The sequence below is a fragment of the Halichoeres trimaculatus genome, unplaced genomic scaffold, assembly GCF_033239565.1.
Source record: "Halichoeres trimaculatus isolate MK-OKI-2021-1 unplaced genomic scaffold, fHalTri1.1 fHalTri1_scaffold_8, whole genome shotgun sequence".
In the NCBI taxonomy this organism is placed as follows: domain Eukaryota; kingdom Metazoa; phylum Chordata; class Actinopteri; order Labriformes; family Labridae; genus Halichoeres; species Halichoeres trimaculatus.
In genome coordinates this window covers 1,043,701-1,069,458 of record NW_027437186.1, presented here as the reverse complement: position 1 = coordinate 1,069,458, position 25,758 = coordinate 1,043,701, and the positions used below count along the sequence as shown (strand labels likewise).

Sequence of the window (25,758 nt, the reverse complement as noted above, 5' to 3'; positions counted from 1 at the left end):
GCTCAAAGTTAGAGTCCCTGCAGGCCTTCACTTGCTTGTGGATTGCTCTGGTATAGTCCTCCTCACGTCAGCTCAGGCGCTTCGAGTCTCGGAGTTCCCTTGCAAAATAAATTAAGTTAAGTAAATTTTATTAGCAGAAACCCAACACCAGGACAAAATAAGGAGTTTTATCTTATCTTAACCCACCAGGTGCGTCGTATATCTTCCGTCTGTTTGACAAGGTATCCTCAGTTTCCACCTAGAGAAAGGATGTCGCTCAGACTTGCGCTCTGGTCCCACTGTTAGATTTCTACAGTTTCACGGATGTGTCTCCATCCGTGGGTTTTGGGGAGAATTTGCAAGGCATGGTCAATGGCCTCTAGAAGCCTCAGCTCGACTCATCATTTGCGCCGCATGAGATTCATCCTATGTCAGTCGCATGCCTCTCGTGGGGGCATCGCAGGCAGCGCAGCGCGCCACAGAGTATAAGTCTATCAGGCAGTGATCAGCTCATCAATAAGGGCGCTCTTCAAATAACATCAGGCGATTTGCGAGAAGCATTCAATTTCATTCAGAAGCCAGACTGCTCCAACTCCAGTTCCTCCTCTGAAGAGTTACATGAGAAGGGCTCGCAGTTCTCCTTTTAAATATGTGATTTGCTTGGGAGCTTGGATGCTTTGCTTTCCATTGTGTGCCTCATAAGCCCGTCCTTTTAAGTCTATTTGTGCCTTCATATGTACTACACGGACGTTCGCTTTTCAAACTTAAACACATCAATGAATGGTTCTTGAAAGGCATCTTCTCCTTATTGTTGCTTTGCTGGAGTCTCAATTATTATTATTATCGTTACTGCTATTATCAATTTCCACCTTTTATGCCTTTTGCAGAGCAGAGAATTCACTGCAACTACCATAGTTCATGATCCAGTTAAGATATTTCATTTTCTCATTTTCTCCAAAAATCGCAAACTTCAACTCAAGCATTCTTAGTGTGGCAGTGCTTGCTTTGTTATGTTGCTCACACCGATCTGCCTATGCCTTTAAACTCTATGGTTAGATATCTCTAGCTTAGACCAAATCTTGTTTTTATCTCTTTCTGCATGCCCAAAACCTTCCTCCCTCTATAGTTTGGTTAATAATCACCTGCTGGAGATGCTTATCAAATGTAATTTATCCTCCTAGCTTTACTCAGGGCTTTCAGTTAGAAAGGTGCTGTTAAGAATAGACTTAAAACTTTCCTTTTTGATAAAGCTTACAGTTAGAGCTGGATCAGATCTGAACCAGCTCTTAGTCATGCTGCTATAGGTTTAGACTGCTGGGGGGAACTGACACACAGGGCTCCTGTTTCCCTCTCTCTATCTGTCAGTCTAACTTCTGGTCTTAATGTTGTGTTATAGTTACTGACCATACACCTCTCTGGGAGGCTCTGAGTTTGTCTTGTAGGTTCCTGGGGATCGGTGAAGTAGACGGCCTGTTGCTGTGTTCCTGTCTGACTCCAGCTGCCACGGCTTTGGATTATTACCGGGAATGGCCTGCTGGTTTCACCTTAACTGTCGCCACAGCGCCAAACTTCGGACTGTGTCTGTCTGTCTCTCTCCCTTTCTGTGTGTGTGTGTGTGTGTGTGTGTGTGTGTGTGTGCGCGCACATATGCGTATCCCTCTCCCTCTGTCACCCCCCTTACTTCTCTCTCCCACTCTCTCTCCTCTATCTGTCTCTCTCCAACCCCATCAGTCTCCTCAGATGTCTGTCTAACATGAGTCTGGTTCTGTCCGAGGTTTCTGCCTGTTAAAGGGAAGTTTTTACTTGCCATTTTAACTTGCTAAGTGCTGCAAAGTCCTGTACTCATGGTGGATTAAGACAAGATAAGACTCCATATCTTGTCTTGATGTTGGGTTTTTGCTAATAAAATTTTATTAACATTTACGGGTCTAGACCTGTAAATGTTTTTGTAAAGTGTCTTGCGATAACATGATTTGGCGCTATACGGATAAAGATTACTCTGCAGCAATCAAGGTTTTCCAGCTACCTCTGCAACGTGTGAGGCGCTGGTGTTCATCTGCTCCTTAACACTACAGAGACTTCAATTCTATTGTTGTATTCAAAGATCTCAAAAACCGCATCCCTGGTAAGCATATAACTGGTGGTGGTCAGATTCACTCAGTGTCACTGTCATTGCTGTCACAAGGTCGTCAGACCTCCGCACATTGTCATTGCTGTCACAAGGTCATCAGACCTCTGCACATTGTCATTGCTGTCACAAGGTCATCAGACCTCTGCACGTTGTCATTGCTGTCACAAAAGGTCGTCGGACCTCTGTCCTGTGTGTCATTGCTGACACAAATGGTCATCGGACCTAGGCTGTGTCATTGCTGACATCAAGGTCTCACCTCTGTCATTACTCACATTAAAGGTCATCAGACCTCTCACCTTTGTCATTGCTGACATTAGAGGTTGAGTTCTAATCATCTTATTTCCTTTCTGTCTCCTCTGGTGGTTACCCCAATTATTTGTATTATCATAACATTACTTCTATGTCTTCTCTTTGCAATTATCTAGAAGCATCAGACTGGCTTCAGGTAAGTATTCTTTCACTCTTTTGGGGGATATTCATAATTCATAACGTCATTGCACCCCCTACATTGATTATTTTGCTCAATGCTTGATGGGGTCTAACAGCCAAACTTTCTTTGCATTCATTCATTAAATCTGTTCATAACTCTTTCTGTTGTATAGGTCTCTCCTGATTGAAATGTTCTCGTTCACTGAGCTCTATCTGAGGCTAAAACTCACCGGTCAGGAGGAGACTTCAAACAAACGTTTGAAACAGCTGGGGGTAGCAGCCTCTCTTTTCCATGTTTCAGCAGTGTGGAGGTGGATGTATCTTTTACATAGCTATGAAAACATGCAGAAGACACTGTAAAGGCTTTGTAATCCCATTCTTGTTGATGAACAACTGATGAGCTTTCTGCTAACAGACGGTACAGAAGGTCTAAGTAAACACAGTTAGAGGCTATTAGATAGCTGCTAGCATTGGCCGTTTGTATCGCTGGCTACCTGATGTATGAATAAAACAATACAATACAGTCAGATCACACGATAACCTGTCCAGCAGAAACTTGGCTACATTGCTCTTGAATCCCTTCAAGTCCTTCAGCTCTCGTCATTGTGAGAATGCAGCTCCAATGTTTACACTAGTTTTACTCTCTCGGCATCCAAACGCCTTTTATTCATCGCCTTCTCAACAACCATCTTCCTCCTCTTGCTCTGTGAAGTAGAACTTGAGGGGAGAAGTGGCTCTATGAACTCCAGCTGCGTTTTCTCTGCCATTGTTTACCCAATACAGACTGAATAGCGTCCAGCTGTTGTGTTCAATTCTCCCAGAGAAGACTTACAGTCACGCGCAGGGCGCAGCATCACACCTCTTCTGGGTTCTCGTCCATTCATTCATTTTGGATCGAACTGTATGACTGGGGTTACTCATAGCTGCCCAGCTGCTGATACAGACCATGGACATTTCTCATCACATTGTCAGTCTATGTGTATGACATGCTACCAGTGTATAGATGACCTTTTGACACTTGTTTAAAAAATGCTTAAAAATATGACCTACCCTACCTTTAATACAGTTAAGATAAATAAAGAGAACATAGGAAGATGTGTGTAAGAGTTTCTCCACAGATAAGGAAGGAGGGGGGCTGATCACCCCCCTTTATCACTGCTCGTTGGAGATTGCAGACAGAGACAGAGGATGGCCAATAAGAGGGGACACAGCACCTGAAGAGCCAATAAGAAGACACTCAACCTACATTTTTTATTTCTATCTGTTAGCCTATAAGGGTTCAAGGGAGAGGAGGGGAATCAGACTTTGTGAACTGATCACTGAGCACATGGTGTAGTCAGGGCTGCCTAACCTGAACCCTGAGATCTCTGTAAAACCATATTTTTGACGTATTGTTAACAAACTTTTGTTCAACTGAGAAGGCCTCTCGATGTTCCTTCCCCATCACCGAGCTGGGTGGAAAGAGGTGACAGGAGAATGGAGAATAAATATTATGTTTTTTTGTTCAGACAGATAACACCTCATTTCCATAATGAGCAACATTGGGCTGATAACACATCCTTGTGGAGTACCATTCTCAACTCTGAACTCTTTTGAGAATTCTGCCTCAACTTTCACTCTTATTCTCCTGTCTGAGATGAAACTCATTATCCATTTATACATTTTCCCATGAATGCCCATTTGATTATACATAATCAGAAGACCTCCTCTCCACATTGAATCATATCCTCTTTTTATATCAAAAAAATACAATTGCCTGGACTTACGGTGATGTGAGGTACAGTGAGGATGCTGACATCAAAGGTCGTCGCCAAGGTCGTCGTAAAGCTTTTCATTTACTCTTCAAGTCTACCAAATTAAGAGTTTCTGTGCAGTCAACTCAAGTATTGTTGAAAGTATATGGGGGAAGGAGCACGGGGAAGTAATAAGCAGCTCAAAGCCAAAACATCAGACTACAACAACTTGAGCAGTGAGCATTTTGGCTAAGTTAGTCAGCATGGCTGCCCCCGCCACTTCTGTGCCCAGTGGCAATGGTACTGACGGGGAGCCACTCCAACCCAGTCACCAAGATCGACCTGGAGGCTTTGCTCAACAAACAGAGAGATAGTTTCAAAGCTGACATGGCTATCCTGACACAACAGTAAACTAAATCCCTGAAGCTGTTGGTTGATTCATTGGGACAGCAGGTAACGTAATTTAACTACTGGCTCACCAAAACTGAGGAGATGGAAGCCGTCATTAAGTCCATACAGTCCCAAGCCACTGTGCTCCTGTAATGAGTGGATGACCTCAAAAACTGATCGAGGCGCTCTAACTTGAGAATTATCTACATATCCGAAGGAAGCCAGAAGGACCAAGACCTGACCAAGTTTATTTCAGTTTTCAGCAGCCCTCCAGAGATCGAGAGAACTCACCGCTCCCTCTGCCCCAGACCAGGGGGGATACCAGCACGGGAAAACCAAGGAACTTTATCGTGAAATTCCTTCATTTCCAAGAGAAAGAAAATGTTCTCAGATGAGCTAGACAGCACAAGATGGTCTACTATGGCTCTGAGATAAGAGTGTATCCAGACATCAGTGTTGCCTTGGCCAAGAAGCGGCCAGTGTTCAACACCATCAAAAACTCTCTCTACCTGAAAGGAATGCTGCACCTTCCAGGTCTGGTTCTGGAATGAGAACTGTTACTTTGCAATGAGCCCTTCACTTCCACCGACTAGTGGAAGCTGACTTTGTCCTTATTATTGAGGCTACTCGGTATTCCCAGACTAAGTGTGTGTAAAAGTTTATGGACATCAGTATACGGTCAGTTGTGGAAAAGACGCGCCAGAGAAACATTTTTTCCTCCTCTTCTATTCTCTTCAACTTTTCCATCTTTCATCTTTTTTTTTTTTTTTTTTTTTCTTTTTTTTCGGTTGCTAGGCGCTACCCAAGTAGCTGCCTGTTGCAGCAGCTCTCTCGTCTTTGTCCGTTTCTTGTAATTTCTTCGTCTCTTTTTCGTAATCTTTGTATTTGGAGTGGATCATCACTTTGTATGGTTCATTGTCGGTCACGGACACCAAACTTTTTGTGGCTTCGGCGGTATTTTTTACTACTTTTCTCCTGTGTTTGTCTGGAGATCCTACATGTAACCATGGCTGCATTGTTTACATGCGAAATTAGCTGTTAGCAGCCTGTAGCATGTCAATGCTAACTAGTGTAGGGCTTGATGATTTCCCTCGAGCTGAGGAGGAGGAGGTGAGAACGACGTGGACCTGTCCTTCCATCCATCGTTGTTGGGAACGTGGGATCTCGCTCCGGGGGATGGATGAGCTAGCCGTGCTAACCCAGCGGCATCGTGCTGTTCACGGACGTGGCTGACGGAGCTGACATCGGCTGCCGAGACACATCGGAGGAGCTTCGCCTGCTGTGGGCAGACAGGATTCAGGAGACAGAGACTGAACAGACTGCTGGAGAGGCTCAGTCCTGGACCCTGTGGAGGTGGAGACTGGCTGGGCTGGAGAGTGGTGGACGAGTGGTGGACGGGATGTCGTCATCTAATTTCTTATGGACATTTTTGCACTTTCTATATTCTTTCTTACTTTTGTTTTCTTAAATGCTGCGGTGACTCCTGAATTTCCCCTCGGGGATAAATAAAGTATTTTCTATTCTTTTTCTATTCTATCATTATTCTTCTTTCTTGTCTGTATTTTACACATTATTTTATACATGTCAGAAGTACATGCTGTATTGTCTCCTGTTCTTGGTGTTGCTCACACAATCCTGTTGGATGCTTCCCTCTGATGTGCAAAGTGCTATTTAAGTTATTATGTCCAATTCTCAATCTTGCTATTATTACTTGCTCTTTCCTCTCATGTCCTCCCCTTCTTATTGCTCTTACTCTATTTTTATTGAATAGAAATGCCTTCCTTTTGTCTCAGTGTTTCAGTTTTTGGCTAAAAACTGGTGAACAGGAGAGGTTTAAATGCTTGCTTGATTGCAGATGAGCTGCAGCTGGGTGCTCAGGTGCAGTTACTTTATTAGGTGGGTCTGTCCCACAAGTAGAGCAGCAGAGGAAAGGTGAGTGAAAAATACTGCACCCAAGGAGCAGAACTGTGACAACCAGATCTTGATAAGAGTAACTTCCCACCCTTAATCGACAAGCTTAAATCAGGCCTGGAAAGGTGGAATAATTTACATATAACTAGCAGGCAGGGTAAATTGCATCAAAATGAGCGTGTTTCCATGCTTCCTGTATCTTTTTCAATGTTTGCTGATTTTTTTATCCAGTACTTTTTTCCATATCATAAACAAACTCATTTCATCCTTTATATGGAAAGGGAGGACTCCCTGGATAAGGAGAGAGTTTTTGCAAAGACATGGGTCTGTAGGTGGAATTGCACTCCCGAACTTAAGATTCTACTATTGGGCAGCTAGTACACAAAATGACCCTCTGGATTCAAGAACCTGAGTTAAACTGGTGTAAACTGGAAGCTAAACCCTGCTCTACCTCACTCTTAGCTCTCCTTACATCTAAGCTGTCCATTCGTTCTTCCCAATTTACATACAACCCAATTGTTGTCTCCACCCTGAAAATTTGGTTTCAATTCAGAAATACTTTTGGACTCCAGGGATTGTCTAATCACAGCCCCATCCACAATAACCATCTCTTCCACTCTCCCAGCATAGATTCAGCTTTTTCTCTACGGCGGAGATTAGGAATTCTCAGACTTAAAGACCTCTATACAAATGATGTCTCTGCTAGCTTCGGTAAATTAAGTAAAAAAAATCACACTTCCAAAATACCACCTTTTGCAACACCTCCAGGTCTGTAGCTTTGTTAAATTAAACGGCACCTTTTTCCCTAGACATCCTCCAAACTCAGTAATCAACTCTATTTTACAGGTCTCCACAAACCAGAAAGGCCTTAGCTCAAAAATGTACACCTTAATCTCTCATCTTAGACAGGCACCTTTGATAAAATGAGGAAAGACTGGGAAGCAGAACTTGGCAGAGTTATGGATGAAAGTGATTGGAGCTCTGCATTAACTCTAGTAAACAACAGTACGTCAATTTGGGTCAATTTGATAAAATTTAAGGTTGTCCGCAAAATGTATTTACTAATTTTAAACTTTCCAAAATCTATCACAATGATGATGGGGGAAAAAGAATATTGCTAAGTGTGAGAGATATAGAAATAGAATAGAATAGAAAATACTTTATTTATCCCCGAGGGGAAATTCAGGAGTCACCGCAGCATTTAAGAAAACAAAAGTAAGAAAGAGTATAGAAAGTGCAAAAATGTCCATAAGAAAATAGATGACGACTTTCCGTCCACCACTCGTCCACCACTCTCCAGCCCAGCCAGTCTCCACCTCCACAGGGTCCAGGACTGAGCCTCCCCAGCAGTCTGTTCAGTCTCTGTCTCCTGGATCCTGTCTGCTCACAGCAGGCGAAGCTCCTCCGATGTGTCGCCGGCGTCCGATGTCAGCTCCGTCAGCCACGTCCGTGAACAGCACGATGCCGCTGGGTTAGCACGGCTAGCTCGTCCATCCCCCGGGGCTGGATCCCACGTTCCCAACAACGATGGATGGAAGGACAGGTCCACGTTGTCATCTCCCAGCTCACACCAGAGAACCGGCACGTCGTCCTCACCTCCTCCTCCTCAGCTCGAGGGAAATCATCAAGCCTTACACTAGTTAGCATTGGCATGCTACAGGCTGCTAACAGCTGAATTCGCATGTAAACAATGCAGCCATGGTTACATGTAGGATCTCCAGACAAACACAGGAGAAAAGTAGTAAAAAATATCGAAGAAGCCACAAAAAATTTGGTGTCCGTGACCGACAATGAACCATACAAAGTGATGATCCACTCCAAATACAAAGATTACGGAAAAGAGACGAAAAAAATGACAAGAAACGGACAAAGACGAGAGAGCTGCTGCAACAGGCAGCTACTTGGGTAGCGCCTAGCAACGGAAAAAAAAAAAAAAAAAAAAAAAAAAAAAAAAAAAAAAAAAAAAAAAATATGAAAAATAAAATAAAATAAATAAAATATGGTGTAAAGGAAAACAGGGAACATAGGAAACATATTGTTTCAGTGTGTAAAGTATCATGTAGTGAGAGAGAGGCTTCATTAGGTCAGGGCAGGGCAGCAGGACTGGAGTCTGGGAACACAATAGGAAAGAAAAAAGAATCAAAACGTAAGGAAGGTGTTATTCAGTTTTCTGAAGGAAATACAATTGATAGGAAGGATCTGAAGATGGGGGTGTGGCATTACATAGATTTTGTACGGTAGGTGGCGGTATGCAACCTAACGTTGCTTGCGATCCACCGTTATATGAAAGAAGAAGAAACAGGGCGGAAGAAGAGCCACAGTCTGGGGATCTGTTGTTGTTTTCACGCTCACCAGAAATGTCGGATTCTCCAGACGAACACAGCTTAGTGTCAGCTTCTTCACAGCTCAACCTGATGGAGGTGGAAGCGGTGAGAGACTGTTGTTATCATGATGTGTGTGTGTGTGTGTGTGTGTGTGTGTGTGTGTGTGTGTGTGTGTGTGTGTGTGTGTGTGTGTGTGTGTGTGTGTGTGTGTGTGTGTGTGTGTGAACTCATCAGATGTTTCCTACCTCTGATACACTGCTGCCCACAGGAAGCTCCTGCAGATTAACCTGATCCTTTCTCTGATCACCATTTATTTTCTGTCTGCCCTTTGAAAGCACGCTCATAGTTATCCTCAGACAGTTACTCTTCATGTTTGATCGTTTCAGACCTGCTTTCACTGTTTAAGCCCAGTCACGTGATTCATTCACCATGCAGTTTAGGTTTTCTTCCTGTATTCACACAGCTGTGGTGAGGGTTCAGCTTAAAGAGTACATGTTACTGTAATATCGATTGAGAGTTTGCAGTGTTATGACAGGTCCGAGAATAAAAGCGCACATCTCCATTGAGAGGCCACACCAAAACAGTAAAGTGGGCTTGGTGATCTATGTTCCGCCTTTCCAAGAGATTCTGGGTGAAACACCAACTCCACTTTCACACGCTGATGAAACTGCTTGAATACTCCACAAATGTGGTTACAGAATATAAAATGTCCCAAAGATTTATCAATGCTATTAATACCTGAAGCAGGATCTGCTGGGTGTTTCATATTATTCTTTGAATATATATATATATATATATATATATATATATATATATATATATATATATATATATATATATATATATATATATATATATATATATATATATATATATGTGTGTGTGTGTGTGTGTGTGTGTGTGTGTGTACATATATATGTGTGTGTGTGCAGTCATCTTCATTGTTGAACTCATATCTGGCCTGAATCAACATCTCCCTCCCTGCTGCATTTGGCCGTCTCTCACCTTGAAACACAATATTCCACAAATTAATAGTTACCATGAAGGATTTTTCACCCAGTCAACCAGTAGGCGATGAGCTGGGGCTCGATACCCGGTACTTTTGACAGAATTCGGTCGGTACCTATAAAAGTACCTAATACGGTACCCATCCCTAGTAACATTGTTATGTAGCCTTGTGATGCAGAAGATCAGTAAATAATGCAGCAGCTGTAGAAATAGGGATAAGATGGATGTGTTAAAATGAACTTAATCTTAAAGTCAGATCTTCACCTTTTGAAAACTGGTGAATGAGTTAATTTTGGTTTGGGATAAAATCAGATAAAGTATGTACTGCACAGTAAAGAGAGCTACTTCTTCCTGACTGTTTGGTCGTTCTCTTAATCTCTTGTCAGATCGACGATAAGGAGTTTGACATTCCTCAGGTGGACACACCTCCGACACTGGAAAGCATCCTGAATGAGGTAATGTAACATAACCTAAGAGCTGCACAACAGTAGTTCATGAGTTTTTCCTTTATGTGGAGCCTTTATGTGGCTGCCTCAGCCTTGAACAGCTCTGTCTCACCTGTTCATGTTATTTTCACTCTCTACTGGTTTGAGAAGCACTTTGCTCTGCATGATGCATGAAAAGTGCTGTACAGATAAAGATGAGCTGAAGTGAGTGCAGACTCCTGAACCTGATGTGGTGGAGGAAAAGGTCCTTTCCAATACAAGAGTCTGAAGGCACCTCAACTGGTGGTTGTGTGAACATTTAAATACAATACCTGATCTTTAAATTCACATTTAACCCAGCTTTCGGAAACATGATTGCTGTTATGGGGGAATGTACAGAACCACCTTGTAAATAGTAATGAAGGCAACAAATGAAGTTGTGGCCATGAAACCAGTAAAGTTGAAATAATCTCCTTGCCTAGCAGTAAGACACCTGCACACAACTTAGTGTCTTACTAGAGATTTTTAAATATTCAAATCATTGTTTAATGATAAAAATGGGTTAATTATTGATGTAACAGGATCCTATTGTTTTTACCAGCCCCTTGTTTTAATATAGCATCTGACAGCTCTTCACACAAGAAAGCATCAGTGCTCTCTTGTGTATATTTCAAACCTGTTAAAAAAATTTCAAACATAATATAAATTGTCTTTTTTTGTTTCCTGTGTCTCTCCAGCTTGAGGATAACGAGGAACCGTTTGTCCTTGAAGACACCTGTGTACTCAACACAGACAACATCGATGCCTACTCCTGTGACACCTCCTCCCTCGCCAGCTCAGACAGCGGAGACCCAACACACCTTAAACGGCATGAACACGCACATTAACACACACATTAACAAGTTATAACACTATGCAAAAGAGAACTCCTCCAAAAAAAGGACAAAAAGTTATTTGATGTGTAAAAGGCAGAAACACTAAAATGTCCTTTTCACTGTGTATGTTTGTTTCTAATCTTTGTGTGTGTGTGTGTGTGTGTGTGTGTGTGTGTGTGCGCGTGTGTGTGTGTGTGTGTGTGTGTGTGTGTGTGTGTGTTTGTGTGTGTGTGTGTGTGTGTGTGTGTGTGTGTGTGTGTGTGTGTTTGTGTGTGAACATGAATGTGTGAAGAAAGAGGAGGACATTAGATTTGAGTACAACAGTCCATGGGTCCGTTCTTCGCCAAAGCCTGCTTAAGGGCATCTCTGCACAGATCGTCTCTGCTGCCGTAAGAAGACGTCTACACTCGAGTTAAAACACCATCAGCTGAAAAGATTCAGAGAAGACATGTTCTTACTCTAGAGATAATCATTTAATCTATTTACTAGAATTGCTACATAAACATGTGTATACCTGTGTTTTAGCTCCAGCTTTGCCATCCCCTTTAACATGTATAACTCTTCACAGAGAGGCATTACTGTGTACTTACATCTGCAGGTGTATCTGTGTTACCTGTGACTCTGCACAGCTCAGGCTTTGGTTTCCAGAAACAGTGATTTAGTTTAATGATGTTTCCTCTGGTGCTGCTTTGTTTATAGATCAGGGATCAGTATGTAACAGTGATGCTGCTCTTGTCGAGTGCAAAGCCCCAAAACTGTGCATGTAGTTCCGCTTTTTGAGTTTTTTGATCAGCCTGTAATGATTACGTCTGTAATCAATGAATACAGATACACAGCTTTAGAACTGTAAACACATTCTTTCATTATAACATACATATTGTAAACAAACATTTGTGTCTTCCAGGACAAGGTTGATGCTGGACTGCCCACTGCCATAGTGAGTATTAATGTGTTCACCTGAAGTTCAGCTGAGAATAAACCACAAACAGAGGCTGAAAATAAAACTCTGTTAGGCGTTCCCTCCAAATGCTTTTGTCTTTGATTTGTCACAGTTTCAAATTATAAACAGCTTTTTTGTGCTTATTCTGGAATATAATAATACATATATAAATATACTGTTCTATGTATAGATATTCCGTATATTCAGTATATTCTGGAGTCAGCTCTAAGCCGCATCTGTTCTTGTGTTGATCTGTAGACAGTGTCTGGGGTGGTTGCTGTGGGAACATCTCATGGTCTGGCTCTCGTCTTTGGTGAGTCTAACTCTCCTCTGTCCATTCACTTGTCTTATATTCCTCTCATTCAGAGCCAGTTTTTCCTTCGTTAGCCTTGGTGTCAGAAGGCAGCACGTAGCCAGACTACCACATCGCTGGAGTCACTTTTTTTGGCTCAAACACAGAAGAAGTCCATCCTAGTTTAGTTTGAGATAGGTATGTATACGTGTTATAATGTCCTCATCAGATCAGGATGAAATGATGATCTGAAGCTGATGGAGAAGGATGCTGATCCTGCTGAAAGTCAGCAGGCTCCTTATAAAATCTGAAACACAGCCTTATTGTCATTTGAAGCTGGGAGTATATTACCTCAGGTATAACAAAAGCGTCTGCTTCTTTCTGGGACTCTGGGTTTTCACTGAATTTTTACCAGGATGGCTGATCTTTGCTGGCCTGACTCATGTCTCTTTTGTAATGCTGACCTAATGATGCCTTTGCAGGAAAAGGTATGAACATCCCTGTTCGATGGCTCACAAGATGCTTTTTCTTTCTATTTCTTTTAACCTGACTGGCTCCGGCTGCCATAGCCAATCAAATGATTCTGCCTCATTACCTTGATGCATGCTTTGCCCGATTCTCATAAAGCTGTGTCATGGCTATGGTTTTACCAGCTCTCCATTTTGTGCTATTCTTTTAGTGTCATGCTGCTTTTTTCTGTTTCCTCTTTGAGGACATAAATGGAAACAGATTGAGTTTTTTTTTTTCTGTTTTTAAAAGTTCACTCCTTTTTCATCGATTGACTGTTCTTTCATCGATTTTCCTGTTCCCCTGCCTCAGCATGTAATGTGTTTTTCATTTTTCTCTCCAGATACCAACCAGGCTCTGAGGCTCTGTCTGGGCACCAAGTCTACTGGAGCAGAGTTTGGAGCTGTGTCTGCACTCAGCATCAACCATGACTGCTCACGGCTCCTCTGTGGGTTTGCCAGAGGACAGGTATGAACCAAGATGTTGAGGTACATCTGAACAAATCCATGGCTTGGTTTTAAAAAGAGAAGTTGGGAGGAAACTGTCCAGTCCTGAGCGGCGCCTGCTGGTGGGAAGTACAGTTCATCAGGAAATTATTCTCAGAGCTTCACTTTGTTCACATGTTGCTACGTTACAGCCTCATTCTCAATGGGATAAACTTGTTTTTCTCAGAATTGGACACACGACACCCCATAATGACTACGTGAAAAACGTGTTTTTGAAATGTTTGTAAATCTATTACAGTCAAAAAACTAAGAAATCACATGTTTATCAGTGTTGTCATCCTTTGGCCAGTCCTTTGCTGACTCACCCTTGGCAGCAGGTACAGCCTCCAGTCTCTTTGAATATGATGCCTCAGCTTGGCTCACCTCTCTTTGGGAAGTTTGGCCTATTGTAATCATGCTCGAGTACTGCACGGTTTGAATGGCCAGTCTGGCTGTGCCCTGAGAGTCCTTCAGGAGCCTTTAGGCAGCCTCCAGGTGGGCTGCCATGAGCCTTTTACTACGGAGTGGCTTCCTCTGGCCTCTCTACCATACAGGCCTGGTTGGTGGATTGCTGCAGAGATGGCTGTCCTTCTGGAAAGTTCTCCTCTCTCTACAGAGGACCTCTGGAGCTCTGACAGAGGCACCATCAGGTTCTTGGTCTCCTCCCTGACTAAGGCCCTTCTCCCCTGATGGCTCAGTTTAGATAGGGGTCCAGCTCTAGAAGAGTTCTGGTGGTTCTGAACTTCTTCTTTTCACAGATAATGGAGGCTCCTGGGCTCATTGGGACCTTTAAAGCAGCAGAAATTATTCTGCACCCGTCCCCAGATTTGTGCTTGGAGACAATCCTGTCTGGGGGGCCTATAGACAATTCCTTTGACTTTGATTTCTTGTTTTTTTATTTTTAACAAATCTGCAAAATTATCTAAAGCACTCTTTCCATGTTGAAATTATGAGGTGCTGTAACATCACAACATGTGGAGAGTGTAAAGCCCCATGAACCCTTTCTGGATGAACAGTCACTATCGTAACTGAGTGTTATTGACCAAGCAGTGTGCCGACTGAAGTATATAGAGATAACAAACCGTCAGATTCTGGAGTGAAGTGCTGCCTTGCTTATCTGTTCAATACCTTCTTGCCCAAAAATCAGTTGTGATACATGTGTATGAACCTCCATTTATAAAGTTTTTACCATCATTAACGTCTGTGGTTACGAATTCTTAATTTCACACTGACCATTTCCTTGGTTATGCTCTCAGAACCAGTGGGTTTGTGTGTCCACACACTAAAAACAAGAATGCATATGTGACTAGTTTGTCTGTTCTGAGCCACTGTACAAACACAGGAGTGCAGGATGTCAGCCCTGTTCTCTAAATCCTGGACATGGTGATTAACATTGTGGTTGAATGTTTGTTGTGTCAGATTACAATGTGGGATCTAGCCAATGGGAAGTTGTTGAGAACAATCAATGATGCCCATCCTCCAGGAACAGCTATACTGCATGTCAAGGTACACACACACAGACAGACACACACACAGACACACACACACACACACACACACACACACACACACACACACACACACACACACACACACACACACACACACACACACACACACACACACACACACACACTCACTTATGAATCTTTAATTTAATTTAAGCATGATTGTATTTAGTTTTGTACATCCACTTACGCAGAAAAACCAGTGAAACAATAAAAATAGAGATAAACTGAATGTGGAACTCTCAGAAATGTGTTATTTGTCTTTTTTTCTTTAGTTCACTGATGACCCAACTCTGGCAGTTTGTAACGACAGTGGAGGATCTGTTTTTGAGCTGGTTTTCAGGTATATTACTCATATTCAAACTAAAATTTATTAGATGATGATATTATTTCGTGCAGATAAGGGATTAACAAAGTCACTAATTAATGTCTCTGAAATGAATCATGTCCCAAGAATGTGAACATTTCCATTTTCTGTGAGTCTCAAACCAAAGTCTATCTGTAAGGTCTGACTGAACTCAATGTGGACTGCTCATGGCTGCTGGTCTAAGGCTAAGGATCTGAACATTCTTTAGACACACCGCAACTCTTCAGCTGACGTCTTTAAATGAGTGGATTTATCAGGATAAGTTCAAAGACACTTCAGAGGACACAGTCCAGATTAAAGTCAGGAAACAGAGCAGAGAAAGAGGATCGGAATGCAGGATCAGAAATATTTAAGTCTACGGTGTTGTTTGAGGTCAAAATAGTCTGAATCTGAAAAACAATCCTGATCTGATCCAGATCCTGATTCTGCCATAAAACCATCCTGACATATTTGGCCCATAGTGCCCCTAATGGAGAACATGTTCCTTAGTCAGAAGCAGATTTTGTTGTCATCACACAGAGCGTTCACGTGCTAATGGTAAATAAACATGTCAGTCAGGGCTGCTGGTTATTGGTCATGTTCACTAAATCAAATATGGCTGTGTATAAAACAAAGTTTGGACACTTCTAAATTGTGCATGTTTTTAATGATGTTTACCCTTCTTGCTCAGTATAACACTGATGGTTATCATGATGGAAGGGCTGTCATATCATACCCACTGTATAGTTTGGATGACACAGCACAATTCTTTAAATGGAACATAAAATATGGGAAAGTGTATTATTGTGTTATTAGTACACATCATACTGATGGAGTTTGGTTTCAGACTCATGGAAGAATTGTGTTTTATTCCTAATGAAACAGAGTCAAAGTCTTATTTATGTTTTACAGAAAGATCTCTGAAGTTGGACTTTCTAAAGACAACTCACTGAGAATAATCAGACATGTTCTTGTCCCCAAAGAAGTCTGAACGGTCTAACAGAGTCTATCAAACAAAAGCCCTCAAACAAATTTACAAAGTCAGAATTTTGACGAAAAGGGAATGTACTAAATGCCAATCATGACCTGGAAGTGGTTGCTTGAGGGGTCAGTCTGATTTTGTTGATGGAAGGTGTTGAGGAAAGACAGCTGCATGAGATTTATGGAATTAATAAAAGTTTATAAAAAGTTTATGGTGAGTGTGTAACGTTTCATCTGTTTGGTGCAACCCTCTTTAGCCAAAAACTGCTGTTTTCATGTGGACAGTCTCTGGAATTAGTCAAAAGATACAAAACAGAATTCACTTAGTATACATTTTTTGTAAACTCTGTAAATCTCAGGCCCCTATGTCTTTTCTCAACACCTTCCATTACCACAAACTGGCTGAGCACTCAGGTAAAATCATTTTTCGTGTCACATTCAGCATTTAGTACATTCCCTTTGTCAAAATTCTGACTTTGTAAATTTGTTTCAGTACTTGAAAAACTGTTTTGAACTTGTAAATGTGTTTTGTCCTTTTTTCAAGGGTTTTGTTAGTTCATTGTTTTGTTTTTATTGTAAAAATGTTTTTTAAAATGTAAATTTGTTTTAAAGTTAGTTGAAGTGTTTCAGACTGTGTAATTCTGGTTTGCACTTCTCAGCCACCATACTTCACTTGGATGAAGTCCGAGGACTTAAATTATTTTTTGGTCAGCCTGTTTGGAATGAGGTGAAGCATTGGTCTAAATACCAACACCATTACTATTCTGTCTTTCAACGTGTATCTAAAGCATCTATATCTGTCGTATCATTCCCACCCATTTATTAGTGAATGAGGCCGAATGAGTCCATCAATCAGCCTGTGTGTGGAGCTCACCCGTGGGACCACTGATCCTCTAACATCACTAATATCTGACTAAAAGGCAAACTGTTGGTGTAAGAGCAGTGGAGGTCTCAGTACTTCTTGTACCTAAGAAAAGAGCAGTGCTTTCTGCCTGTGTGTCTGACAGTTATCTCCTCCTGTTGTTTGTGTCCAGGAGGGTGATGGGGATGCGTTCCTGTGACTCTCGCTGCCTTTTCAGTGGCTCTAAAGGAGAGGTCTGCTGTATTGAACCGCTGCGTGCCCCCTCAGACTTTAGAGACCATCCTATCACACACTACTCTCTGCTGGCTATGGCCTCTCTCACCAAGGTCAGTGACACACAGCTAAGTCAAAGTGTATGCATCATTCTGTGTTTGTAAATTAAACCTTATCAAAGCTTTGTGTGCGTTATTTCTGTTTCACCAGATTTTGGTTATTGGACTGAAGCCCACACTGAAAGTCTGGATGACTTTTCCTTACACCAAGGTCAGAGTTTACATCTCTTTGTTGTGTTATTGACTAAAAGCAGAGTTCTTTCTGTTACTCTTGACTGGAATGAGGTGAACCGTTGGTATAAGTCCCAACACCACCACCATGATATCATCCTTTATCTTCTCTCCTCAGTCGGATCCCTCCAGTGTTCCTCAGCTGGCCTGGCAGTTTGTTCCAGCTCAGAAGACTGTCACCCCCATTCTGGCTTTTTGCAAAGGAGACACTGTTCACTTCCTCCTGGTATATGAATGCCTCCTCCTTCCTTATTTATCAGTCTCCTTACCTTCCCAGGCTACGTTTCATAGAACGTTAAATTAAAACTGCAGGCTCAAAGCGGCGAAGGTTACACTTTTGAAACACTTTCATCATTTACCTTAAGATTTCCCACGTGCTGTGTAGCAGTGTGCAGTGAGAGGTGAACTGTATCTGTGAAGCCAGCTGTCCGCAGTGTTTGAAGCTTCTCCTTTTTTCTTTCACGTGAAGGTGAAGAAGGAGGAGACAGGGACGATTCACGTCATCAAACAGAGACAGCTCCACCTCACCTGTGACATTATCAGCCTGAGCGTGAGTATGGAGGCACATCACCCCTGGGCTTCTCTTTGGAGGTGTTCACTTTGATCTGACTGTACATCTGCCGCCTTTCATTTCTTGCTGTTAATTTAAAATATAACTCCCAGAATCAAGATATTATTTTTTTTCTCTCAACTTGATTTTCCTTAGACTTACAAATTGGAATTTTGTTCAAGTTCATTTGGTTTTTATACTTTTCCATATGGATCATTTGCATTCAGCAGGTAAATAACCCTGAGAGTAGGGGTGGAAGTTGCTTCATGAATAAAATCTTAATGAACTCATATAATCTAAATCTTTTTAAATCCTACACCCAAAGACGACAAAGTTTGATTAGTTTAACCACCAGGAATAGAGGTAGATAGCACTACAGGTGGCTGCTGGTTCATTTTATTCACACACTCTGTCCCTGTTTGTCTCAATTTGTCTCAGTTTGTGTGTGCTGAAACAGGAAATCGAACTGGTATGCCAACAGTCTTCTGTAGGAAAGTGTTAAAGTCAGGGTGTAACCTCAGTGGTCTGCAGCACACCTGGGTGTCAGAACTGTTTAATTTACACTCTCATGTGCTCAGTTCATTTCTGCGTGCACTGTGAAGGGTGTGTCCTCCCAGGGTGCAAAGCTGCACCCAGGAGCAGAGAAATGTTGCACACCAGTGTCATGAAGTGAAAGACGTGTGCACATGGCGGTTTGATTAGTGTGCATTACTCTACAACAACCTCCTGCCTGTTTTTCCACTGACTTAGATTTGAGCTTGTGTGTGTGTGAGATTTAACAGGGAGATGCAGCACCACTGAGTGTGTGCTACTAAATTTTATTTTAATGTTCCAAGCTTATTAGAGTACCACGTGGTGCTAATAAAACAGTTATCATTGGTCTGTTCAATGGCTGATGGCTGAGTGAAGACATCATTTAGCCTGCATGAATCCAAAGTGCTCCACTTGTTTATTTCCTGTTTCTGTGCCTTCGCAGTGGATCAACAGTCGCACGCTGGTCCTGGTAGACAGCCGCGAAAAGCTGCAGGTTGTGGACCGACCCAGTCAAGAGGTTCTGGAAACTCTGGACTTAGAACAGGTGCAACTGGTCTATAACAGCCGGCATTTCAAATCCCTGGCAACTGGAGGGAATGTCTCTCAGGCTCTGGTGAGGGATTAACTGTTGGGGTACAGAACCTGAGTTCATATTGCTCGGTTTAGGATGGTGATGATGATGATGTTTGATCATTTGGATTTGGTGGGGAAGAGGTCATTCCATGTCCTGCCTCTAGTTGGATCTCACACAGGGCAGGGTCCTTGCTCCCAGCTAGAAGAATCTCTGTCCTGCCCTTTGCACACTTGAACTCCTCTACAGTAGTAGTAATAGTAATGGAATTAGTTATAGTAATAGTAATGTTTTTAAAAACTCTTGCAAGAAAGTCTGAGATGTGTGTATCTACACATCCTCTGCTGGAGCTTGTTTCTGGATCAACCACAGAGCAGAAGAACATATTTTTGTACTGAAGCATTTCCTCGTCTGCCCTCTTTCACCAGAACATTGTATGAATCGTAAAGTAATATCATTTATTCCTGTAACTTTTTTTTGTCTGAGTTTATCAGTTCATTTCTGACTGAAACAACATCTCTGTGTCTCTGTTCAAGGCTTTGGTTGGAGAAAAGGCCTGCTACCAATCTGTCTCAAGTCACGAAGGACAGATTGTCTATCTGGGCACCAAGGTACTTTCCTCTGATTTTCTGTTAGTCTGAGCCAGAGAATAGTTTCAATGTGTTCTGTCTTAGAACAATGGTCTTTTCATGATTGTGAGGAGAACCTCTACCTTTGCTCTGTGAATCAGGGTGTTAATCTGAAAATCTTTTTTAATTTACAGTCAGGTATTTCAGGATTTGACTAAGTTAGCTAAAATCAAGTTCTTCTTGGTATCTTGGTCAAACTTTAAGTTTTCCTGAGGGTAAAGTTTACCATCTGAACATCATAATCATAAGAAGTGGGTTATAGAACAGCCCTCAAATCAGCATGAAACCTATCCTTTACACATGTATAAAAAAACATTAGATGACACCTAAAGAACTGCCTTTGGCTAATGTCGCACCTCTTTTATTTCGGATATAACTAATTAGCTTGTTGAATTTATCTGCGGCAAATCTGGGGAGACTTTAGGGGAATTCTTCTCCCAGGTGCATATTTAAAACAGAAGTTCTTAATTATACAAAACTCAAAAGTCCAAATCCAAAACTCCTAGAAACTTAAAATATCCAAAACCCAAGAAACACTTCACAGGGGGAGAAAACACCGGAAGACATGAGGTGAAACCAAAACAACAAACTGACAACACAGACAGGGAAACACAAGGCATGAGGCAAAACCAGACTCTCAGGGAGGGAACTGTGCAAATCTGCTCTTATTTTCAACTGCAATCAAATACCTATTAAAAATAATTAATCAACCGTTCATTTCAGGATGATAGTAGCCCTTCTCAAGATGAGACAGAGTAAAAACAGATTCAATTCTGATGCTAATTTCAAAATGAAAGCCCACTGTAACAGGTGTTACAGTTCATCTCTCATTGATGTTGTCTGATTTCTGACGGACAACCAGCTGCCTATACGAGGAAAATAAGAGGCATTTGAAAATATGTCGGAGGGTGGCAGTGGACTTTTTTTCGATTACACTATCAAAAAGGACCCTGAATTGGCCGAGGCTGTTAAAACGACCCCCCACAATGCCACGTACACCTGTCCTGACATGCAAAATGAGATCATAATCACTCTGTTGTGACAGAGGCTATTGTCGAGGAGGTACGGGACTCTTTTATCATGCTTAAAGTTGATGGGACACGCGACCCCACCGGCTGTGAAAATATAGCTGTCGTGCTTTGCTTTGTGAATTATGCCTATAGCGTCTCGGAACGTCTGCTCACCATAACAACAGCAAGTATAGGAGATGCACAGATATCAACAGACACTGTTTTGGCTAAGCTAAATACGGTTGGACTGGATGCATCAAAAATATTAAGTCAGGTTTATGATGGAGGTACACTGATGACAGAGGTGGACAGGACATCTTGCAACTGTTTCAGTCTCTCAGTGACATCGCTGCTGTTCTGACTGAAATTGACTGTCCCGGGTTATGACACTGCGCTGCGAATGGATGCAGCTGGCCTGCTGCACGAGTTTCTTAATCATAGCCCAGTTATCACACACCATTCTTTCCCTGCTTCACCCACCCAACAAGGGAGAGAGAGAGGACACTGACTTGCTTACAGGTTCAAGTATTGTGGAGAGTGCGACAGCCTGCGTGAGAAAACTCCTTTGTGACCGGAGTTCAATTAGGTGTAGGACACGCCCTTGGCTGTAAGTGAGAGCACATCCCTAACACAGATAGCGCCAAAACAAAGAAGGAAAGCAAAAACAAATCTGACGCACATTATGGATCTCATGGGGTCATCTGTCATTAAGACTTTGAGGTCGCCAGTATGTGGAGCTGGGGTTAGTGTTAGGGCTGAGTGTGGAGCTGTGGTTGGTGTAAGGGCTGAGTGTGGAGCTGGGGTTGGGGCAGGGGCTGAGTGTGGAGCTGGGGTTTGTGTAAGGGCTGAGTGTGGAGCTGGGGTTGGGGTTAGGGCTGAGTGTGGAGCTGGGGTTGGTGTAGGGGCTGAGTGTGGAGCTGGGGTTGGTGTTAGGGCTAAGTGTGGAGCTGGGGGTGGTGCAGGGGCTGAGTGTGGAGCTGGGGTTGGTGCAGGGGCTGGGTGTGGAGCTGGGGTTGGTGTAGGGGCTGAGTGTGGAGCTGGGGTTGGTGTAAGGGCTGAGTGTGGAGCTGGGGTTGGTGTAGGGGCTGAGTGTGGAGCAGGGGTTGGTGTAGGGGCTGAGTGTTGAGCTCGGGTTGGTGTTAGGGCGGAGTGTGGGGCTGGGGTTGGTGCAGCGGCTGAGTGTAAAGCTGGGGTTGGTGTAGGGGCAGAGTGTTGAGCTGGGGTTGGTGTTGAGGCGGAGTGTGGTGCTGGGGTTGGTGCAGCGGCTGAGTGTAAAGCTGGGGATGGTGTAGGGGCTGAGTGTGGAGCTGGGGTTGGTGTAGGGGCTGAGTGTGGAGCTGGGGTTGGTGTAGGGGCTGAGGGTGGTGCTGGGGTTGGTGTAGATGCTGAGTGTGGAGCTGAGGTTGGTGTTGGGGCTGAGTGTGGAGCTGAGGTTGGTGTTGGGGCTGAGTGTGGAGCTGAGGTTGGTGTTGGGGCTGAGTGTGGAGCTGGGTTGGTGTAGGCGCTGAGTCTGGAGCTGGGGGTTGGTGTAGGGGCTGAGTGTGGAGCTGGGGTTGGTGTTAGGGCTTAGGGTGGTGCTGGAGTTGGTGTAGGGGCTGAGTGTGGAGCTGAGGTTGGTGTAAGGGCTTAGGGTGGAGCTGGGGATGGTGTAGGGGCTGAGTGTGGGGCTGGGTTTGGTGTAGGGGCTGAATTTGGGGCTGGCGTTGGTGTAGGGGCTAAGTGTGGAGCTGGGGTTGGTGTAGGGGCTGAGTGTGGAGCTGGGGTTGGTGTTTGGGCTGAGTGTGGAGCTGGGGTTGGTGTAGGGGCTGAGTGTGGAGCTGGGGTTGGTGTAGGGGCTGGATGTGGAGCTGGGGTTGGTGTAGGGGCTGAGTGTGGAGCTGGCATGGTGTAGGGGCTGAGTGTGGAGCTGGGGTTGGTGTAGGGGCTGAGTGTGGAGCTGTGGTTGGTGTTAGGGCTGAGTCTGGAGCTGAAGTTAGTGTAGGGGCTGAGTGTGGAGCTGGAGTTGGTGTAGGGGCTGAGTGTGGAGCTGGAGTTGGTGTAGGGGCTGAGTGTGGAGCTGGGGTTGGTGTAGGGGCTGGATGTGGAGCTGGGGTTGGTGTAGGGGCTGAGTGTGGAGCTGGGGTTGGTGTAGGGGCTGAGTGTGGAGCTGGGGTTGGTGTTCGGGCTGAGTGTGGAGCTGGGGTTGGTGTAAGGGCTGAGTGTGGAGCTGGGGTTGGTGTAGGGGCTGAGTGTGGAGCTGGGGTTGGTGTTAGGGCTGAGTGTGGAGCTGGGGTTGGTGTTCGGGCTGAGTGTGGAGCTGGGGTTGGTGTAGGGGCTGAGTGTGGAGCTGGGGTTGGTGTAGGGGCTGAGTGTGGAGCTGAGGTTGGTGTAAGGGCTGAGTGTGGAGCTGGGGTTGGTGTAGGGGCTGAGTGTGGAGCTGGGGTTGGTGTAGGGGCTGAGTGTGGAGCTGGGGTTGGTGCAGGGGCTGAGTGTGGAGCTGGGGTTGGTGTAGGGACTTAGTCTGGAGCTGGGGTTGGTGTAGGGGCTGAGTGTGGAGCTGGAGTTGGTGTAGGGGCTGAGTGTGGAGCTGGGGTTGGTGCAGGGGCTGAGTGTGGAGCTGGGGTTGGTGCAGGGGCTGAGTTTGGAGCTGGGGTTGGTGTAGGGGCTGAGTCTGGAGCTGGGGTTGGTGTTAGGGCTGAGTGTGGAGCTGGAGTTGGTGTAGGGGCTGAGTGTGGAGCTGGGGTTGGTGTAGGGGCTGAGTGTAGAGCTGGGGTTGGTGTTAGGGCTGAGTGTGGAGCTGGGGTTGTTGTTAGGGCTGAGTGTGGAGCTGGGGTTGGTGTAGGGGCTGAGTGTGGAGCTGGGGTTGGTGTTAGGGCTGAGTGTGGAGCAGGAGTTGGTGTAGGGGCTGAGTGTGGAGCTGGGGTTGGTGTTAGAGCTGAGTGTGGAGCTGGGGTTGGTGTAGGGGCTGAGTGTGGAGCTGGGGTTGGTGTTAGGGCTGAGTGTGGAGCTGGGGTTGGTGTAGGGGCTGAGTGTGGAGCTGTGGTTGGTGTTAGGGCTGAGTGTGGAGCAGGAGTTGGTGTAGGGGCTGAGGGTGGAGCTGGGGTTGGTGTAGGGGCTGAGGGTGGAGCTGGGGTTGGTGTAGGGGCTGAGGGTGGTGCTGGGTGTTATTTGTTACGAGGTTCATTAAAAAGGGAAAGTACCTTTTTTATGGAAATGATTAAGTTTTTGGATATTTTTAGTGCACATTGAAGACACAGATGCTGTTTTTAGAGCAGGTTGAGGAGCACTTAACCCTCTGTGTGCTTTTGAACTGAGTTTGTGTCATTTAGACTCTTTAGCTATGTTTTATGATGGAGTTAGCTAATGGTCAGGTTGATCAGGCTCTCAATGTTGGACATTTTTGCACCTGAATTGCTTTTGGTGATTGATCTTATATCATATTACAATTTTAGGGTCTGAATTAATGAATTCAATCATTAAAAAGAAAAAGAGTCATTAATAGAAGTACAAAAACAGCTTTAAGTATTTAATTTTGCATGTATTGATTGTATTCTAAAATATTGTTTATTGCTTGAGATACTACTTCACATTGCGTCTCATGGCAATAGCAAGTTACTGCTTCACTACTTTTAATTACCGTTATTATCCGGTTCATTGATTAGCAGTTTCAATCTTTAATCACTCATACATGCTCCGGATTGTTGTACTAACCTTAAATTTGAATTATTTTTATTCATTTTTATTCATTCAGCAGGAAGCCCAGTGTGTGGCTGTGTAACTACGTGCCATTTCATATGTTCTCTAAAGTGTAAACTTAACAGCACCTTCAACCTGGAAGCCTTGGACCTGGTCAGCTGATGTGTCACTGACTCTCTGACCCATACTGTGAGCCTTACAGGAAGCCTTTCATTTATTTGTAGGGTTCCTCCGTTAATCACTTTCTTCTCTGCGGTGAGCTACATCCACTCAAAACAGTTGTAGTAGACGCTGATGAGAAATGTTGTCAGAATCTTGGCCAGAACTGAAAGGGTTCAGGGAGTTGAGATTCCTTGAAGTGAAGCCATGAAGCTGAAACTTGTTTGTAGCTCAGATACAGAGGGAGGAACTCCTTTTAGATTTTTGGTTAAAGTCCCCCTCTGAACACCAGCCCTGGAGAGTGACAGTTCATTCCTGACGTGTTGAAATTAAAGATGGTCTCTGGCCTGACTTTAGTGTACTCAGTTTGATCTTCCTTTGTTTTCCAGTCAGCACACATCATGGCTTTGAGGACCTGGAGAGAGGTATGTGAGACATTGTTTCCTTTTTTTTTTTTTTACAAACACTGTTTCTGAATGAGCAGATGACCAAGCCCTCCACTATGCTCACAGTGGATGGTGAGGTTCCTGTACCCACAGCATCTCTTAGATGACCATCAGAGCAGATATTAAGGAGCATAAAGATAATTAATGTGAGAACAGTTGAGCATACTTTCACAGATTCTCTCACAGCAAAAATGAACAGTTGTACTTCCTGAAATAACCCTTGTTCACTGTTTTTACAGGGACATCCGTGGCTCCTATCTTTGAAGTTTTCTTGTAGATAGTAAATGCCAGTTGATGAATTTCTAATTGTTTGATGGCGGAAGCTTGACTCTTTCATGCATGTCTCATGTCTCATCTCTGTCCAGCGTATAGACTGTCTGGTGAAACAGGAGCATTTCATCGAGGCTCTCGCTCTGGCCTGGTCATTCCATGAGGGAACAGCTAAGGCTGTGGTTGGTGGGTACAACACGTCATACAACAAGAATCCACATGGGCTGGATCAGTCACAGGTCCAGCTCTAAAGATGTGAACTGATTTACTGAGACTTAGCTGCTT

At 43.8% G+C, this 25,758-nt stretch overlaps 1 protein-coding gene across 2 annotated transcripts in view; it reads left to right on the top strand.

Annotated features, from left to right (window-relative positions):
* The first annotated feature begins 8,847 nt into the window (after nt 1-8,847).
* vps8 (VPS8 subunit of CORVET complex) overlaps nt 8,848-25,758 on the top strand; it is a 63,287-nt gene continuing 46,376 nt past the window's right edge. The window contains exons 1-17 of one of the 2 annotated variants that reach the window (XM_074675331.1): nt 8,848-9,002; nt 10,292-10,360; nt 11,068-11,198; nt 11,498-11,594; nt 12,110-12,142; nt 12,404-12,458; nt 13,288-13,412; nt 14,849-14,935; nt 15,213-15,280; nt 17,299-17,452; nt 17,550-17,609; nt 17,748-17,855; nt 18,099-18,179; nt 19,156-19,257; nt 19,821-19,895; nt 25,147-25,182; nt 25,569-25,659. In XM_074675331.1, coding sequence (XP_074531432.1) covers nt 8,931-9,002; nt 10,292-10,360; nt 11,068-11,198; nt 11,498-11,594; nt 12,110-12,142; nt 12,404-12,458; nt 13,288-13,412; nt 14,849-14,935; nt 15,213-15,280; nt 17,299-17,452; nt 17,550-17,609; nt 17,748-17,855; nt 18,099-18,179; nt 19,156-19,257; nt 19,821-19,895; nt 25,147-25,182; nt 25,569-25,659 — 1,444 coding nt within the window. In that variant the 5' untranslated portion in view covers nt 8,848-8,930. Of the gene's footprint in view, nt 9,003-10,291; nt 10,361-11,067; nt 11,199-11,497; nt 11,595-12,109; nt 12,143-12,403; nt 12,459-13,287; nt 13,413-14,848; nt 14,936-15,212; nt 15,281-17,298; nt 17,453-17,549; nt 17,610-17,747; nt 17,856-18,098; nt 18,180-19,155; nt 19,327-19,820; nt 19,896-25,146; nt 25,183-25,568; nt 25,660-25,758 lie in introns of both variants that reach the window. The other variant, XM_074675330.1, reaches the window with a different exon arrangement.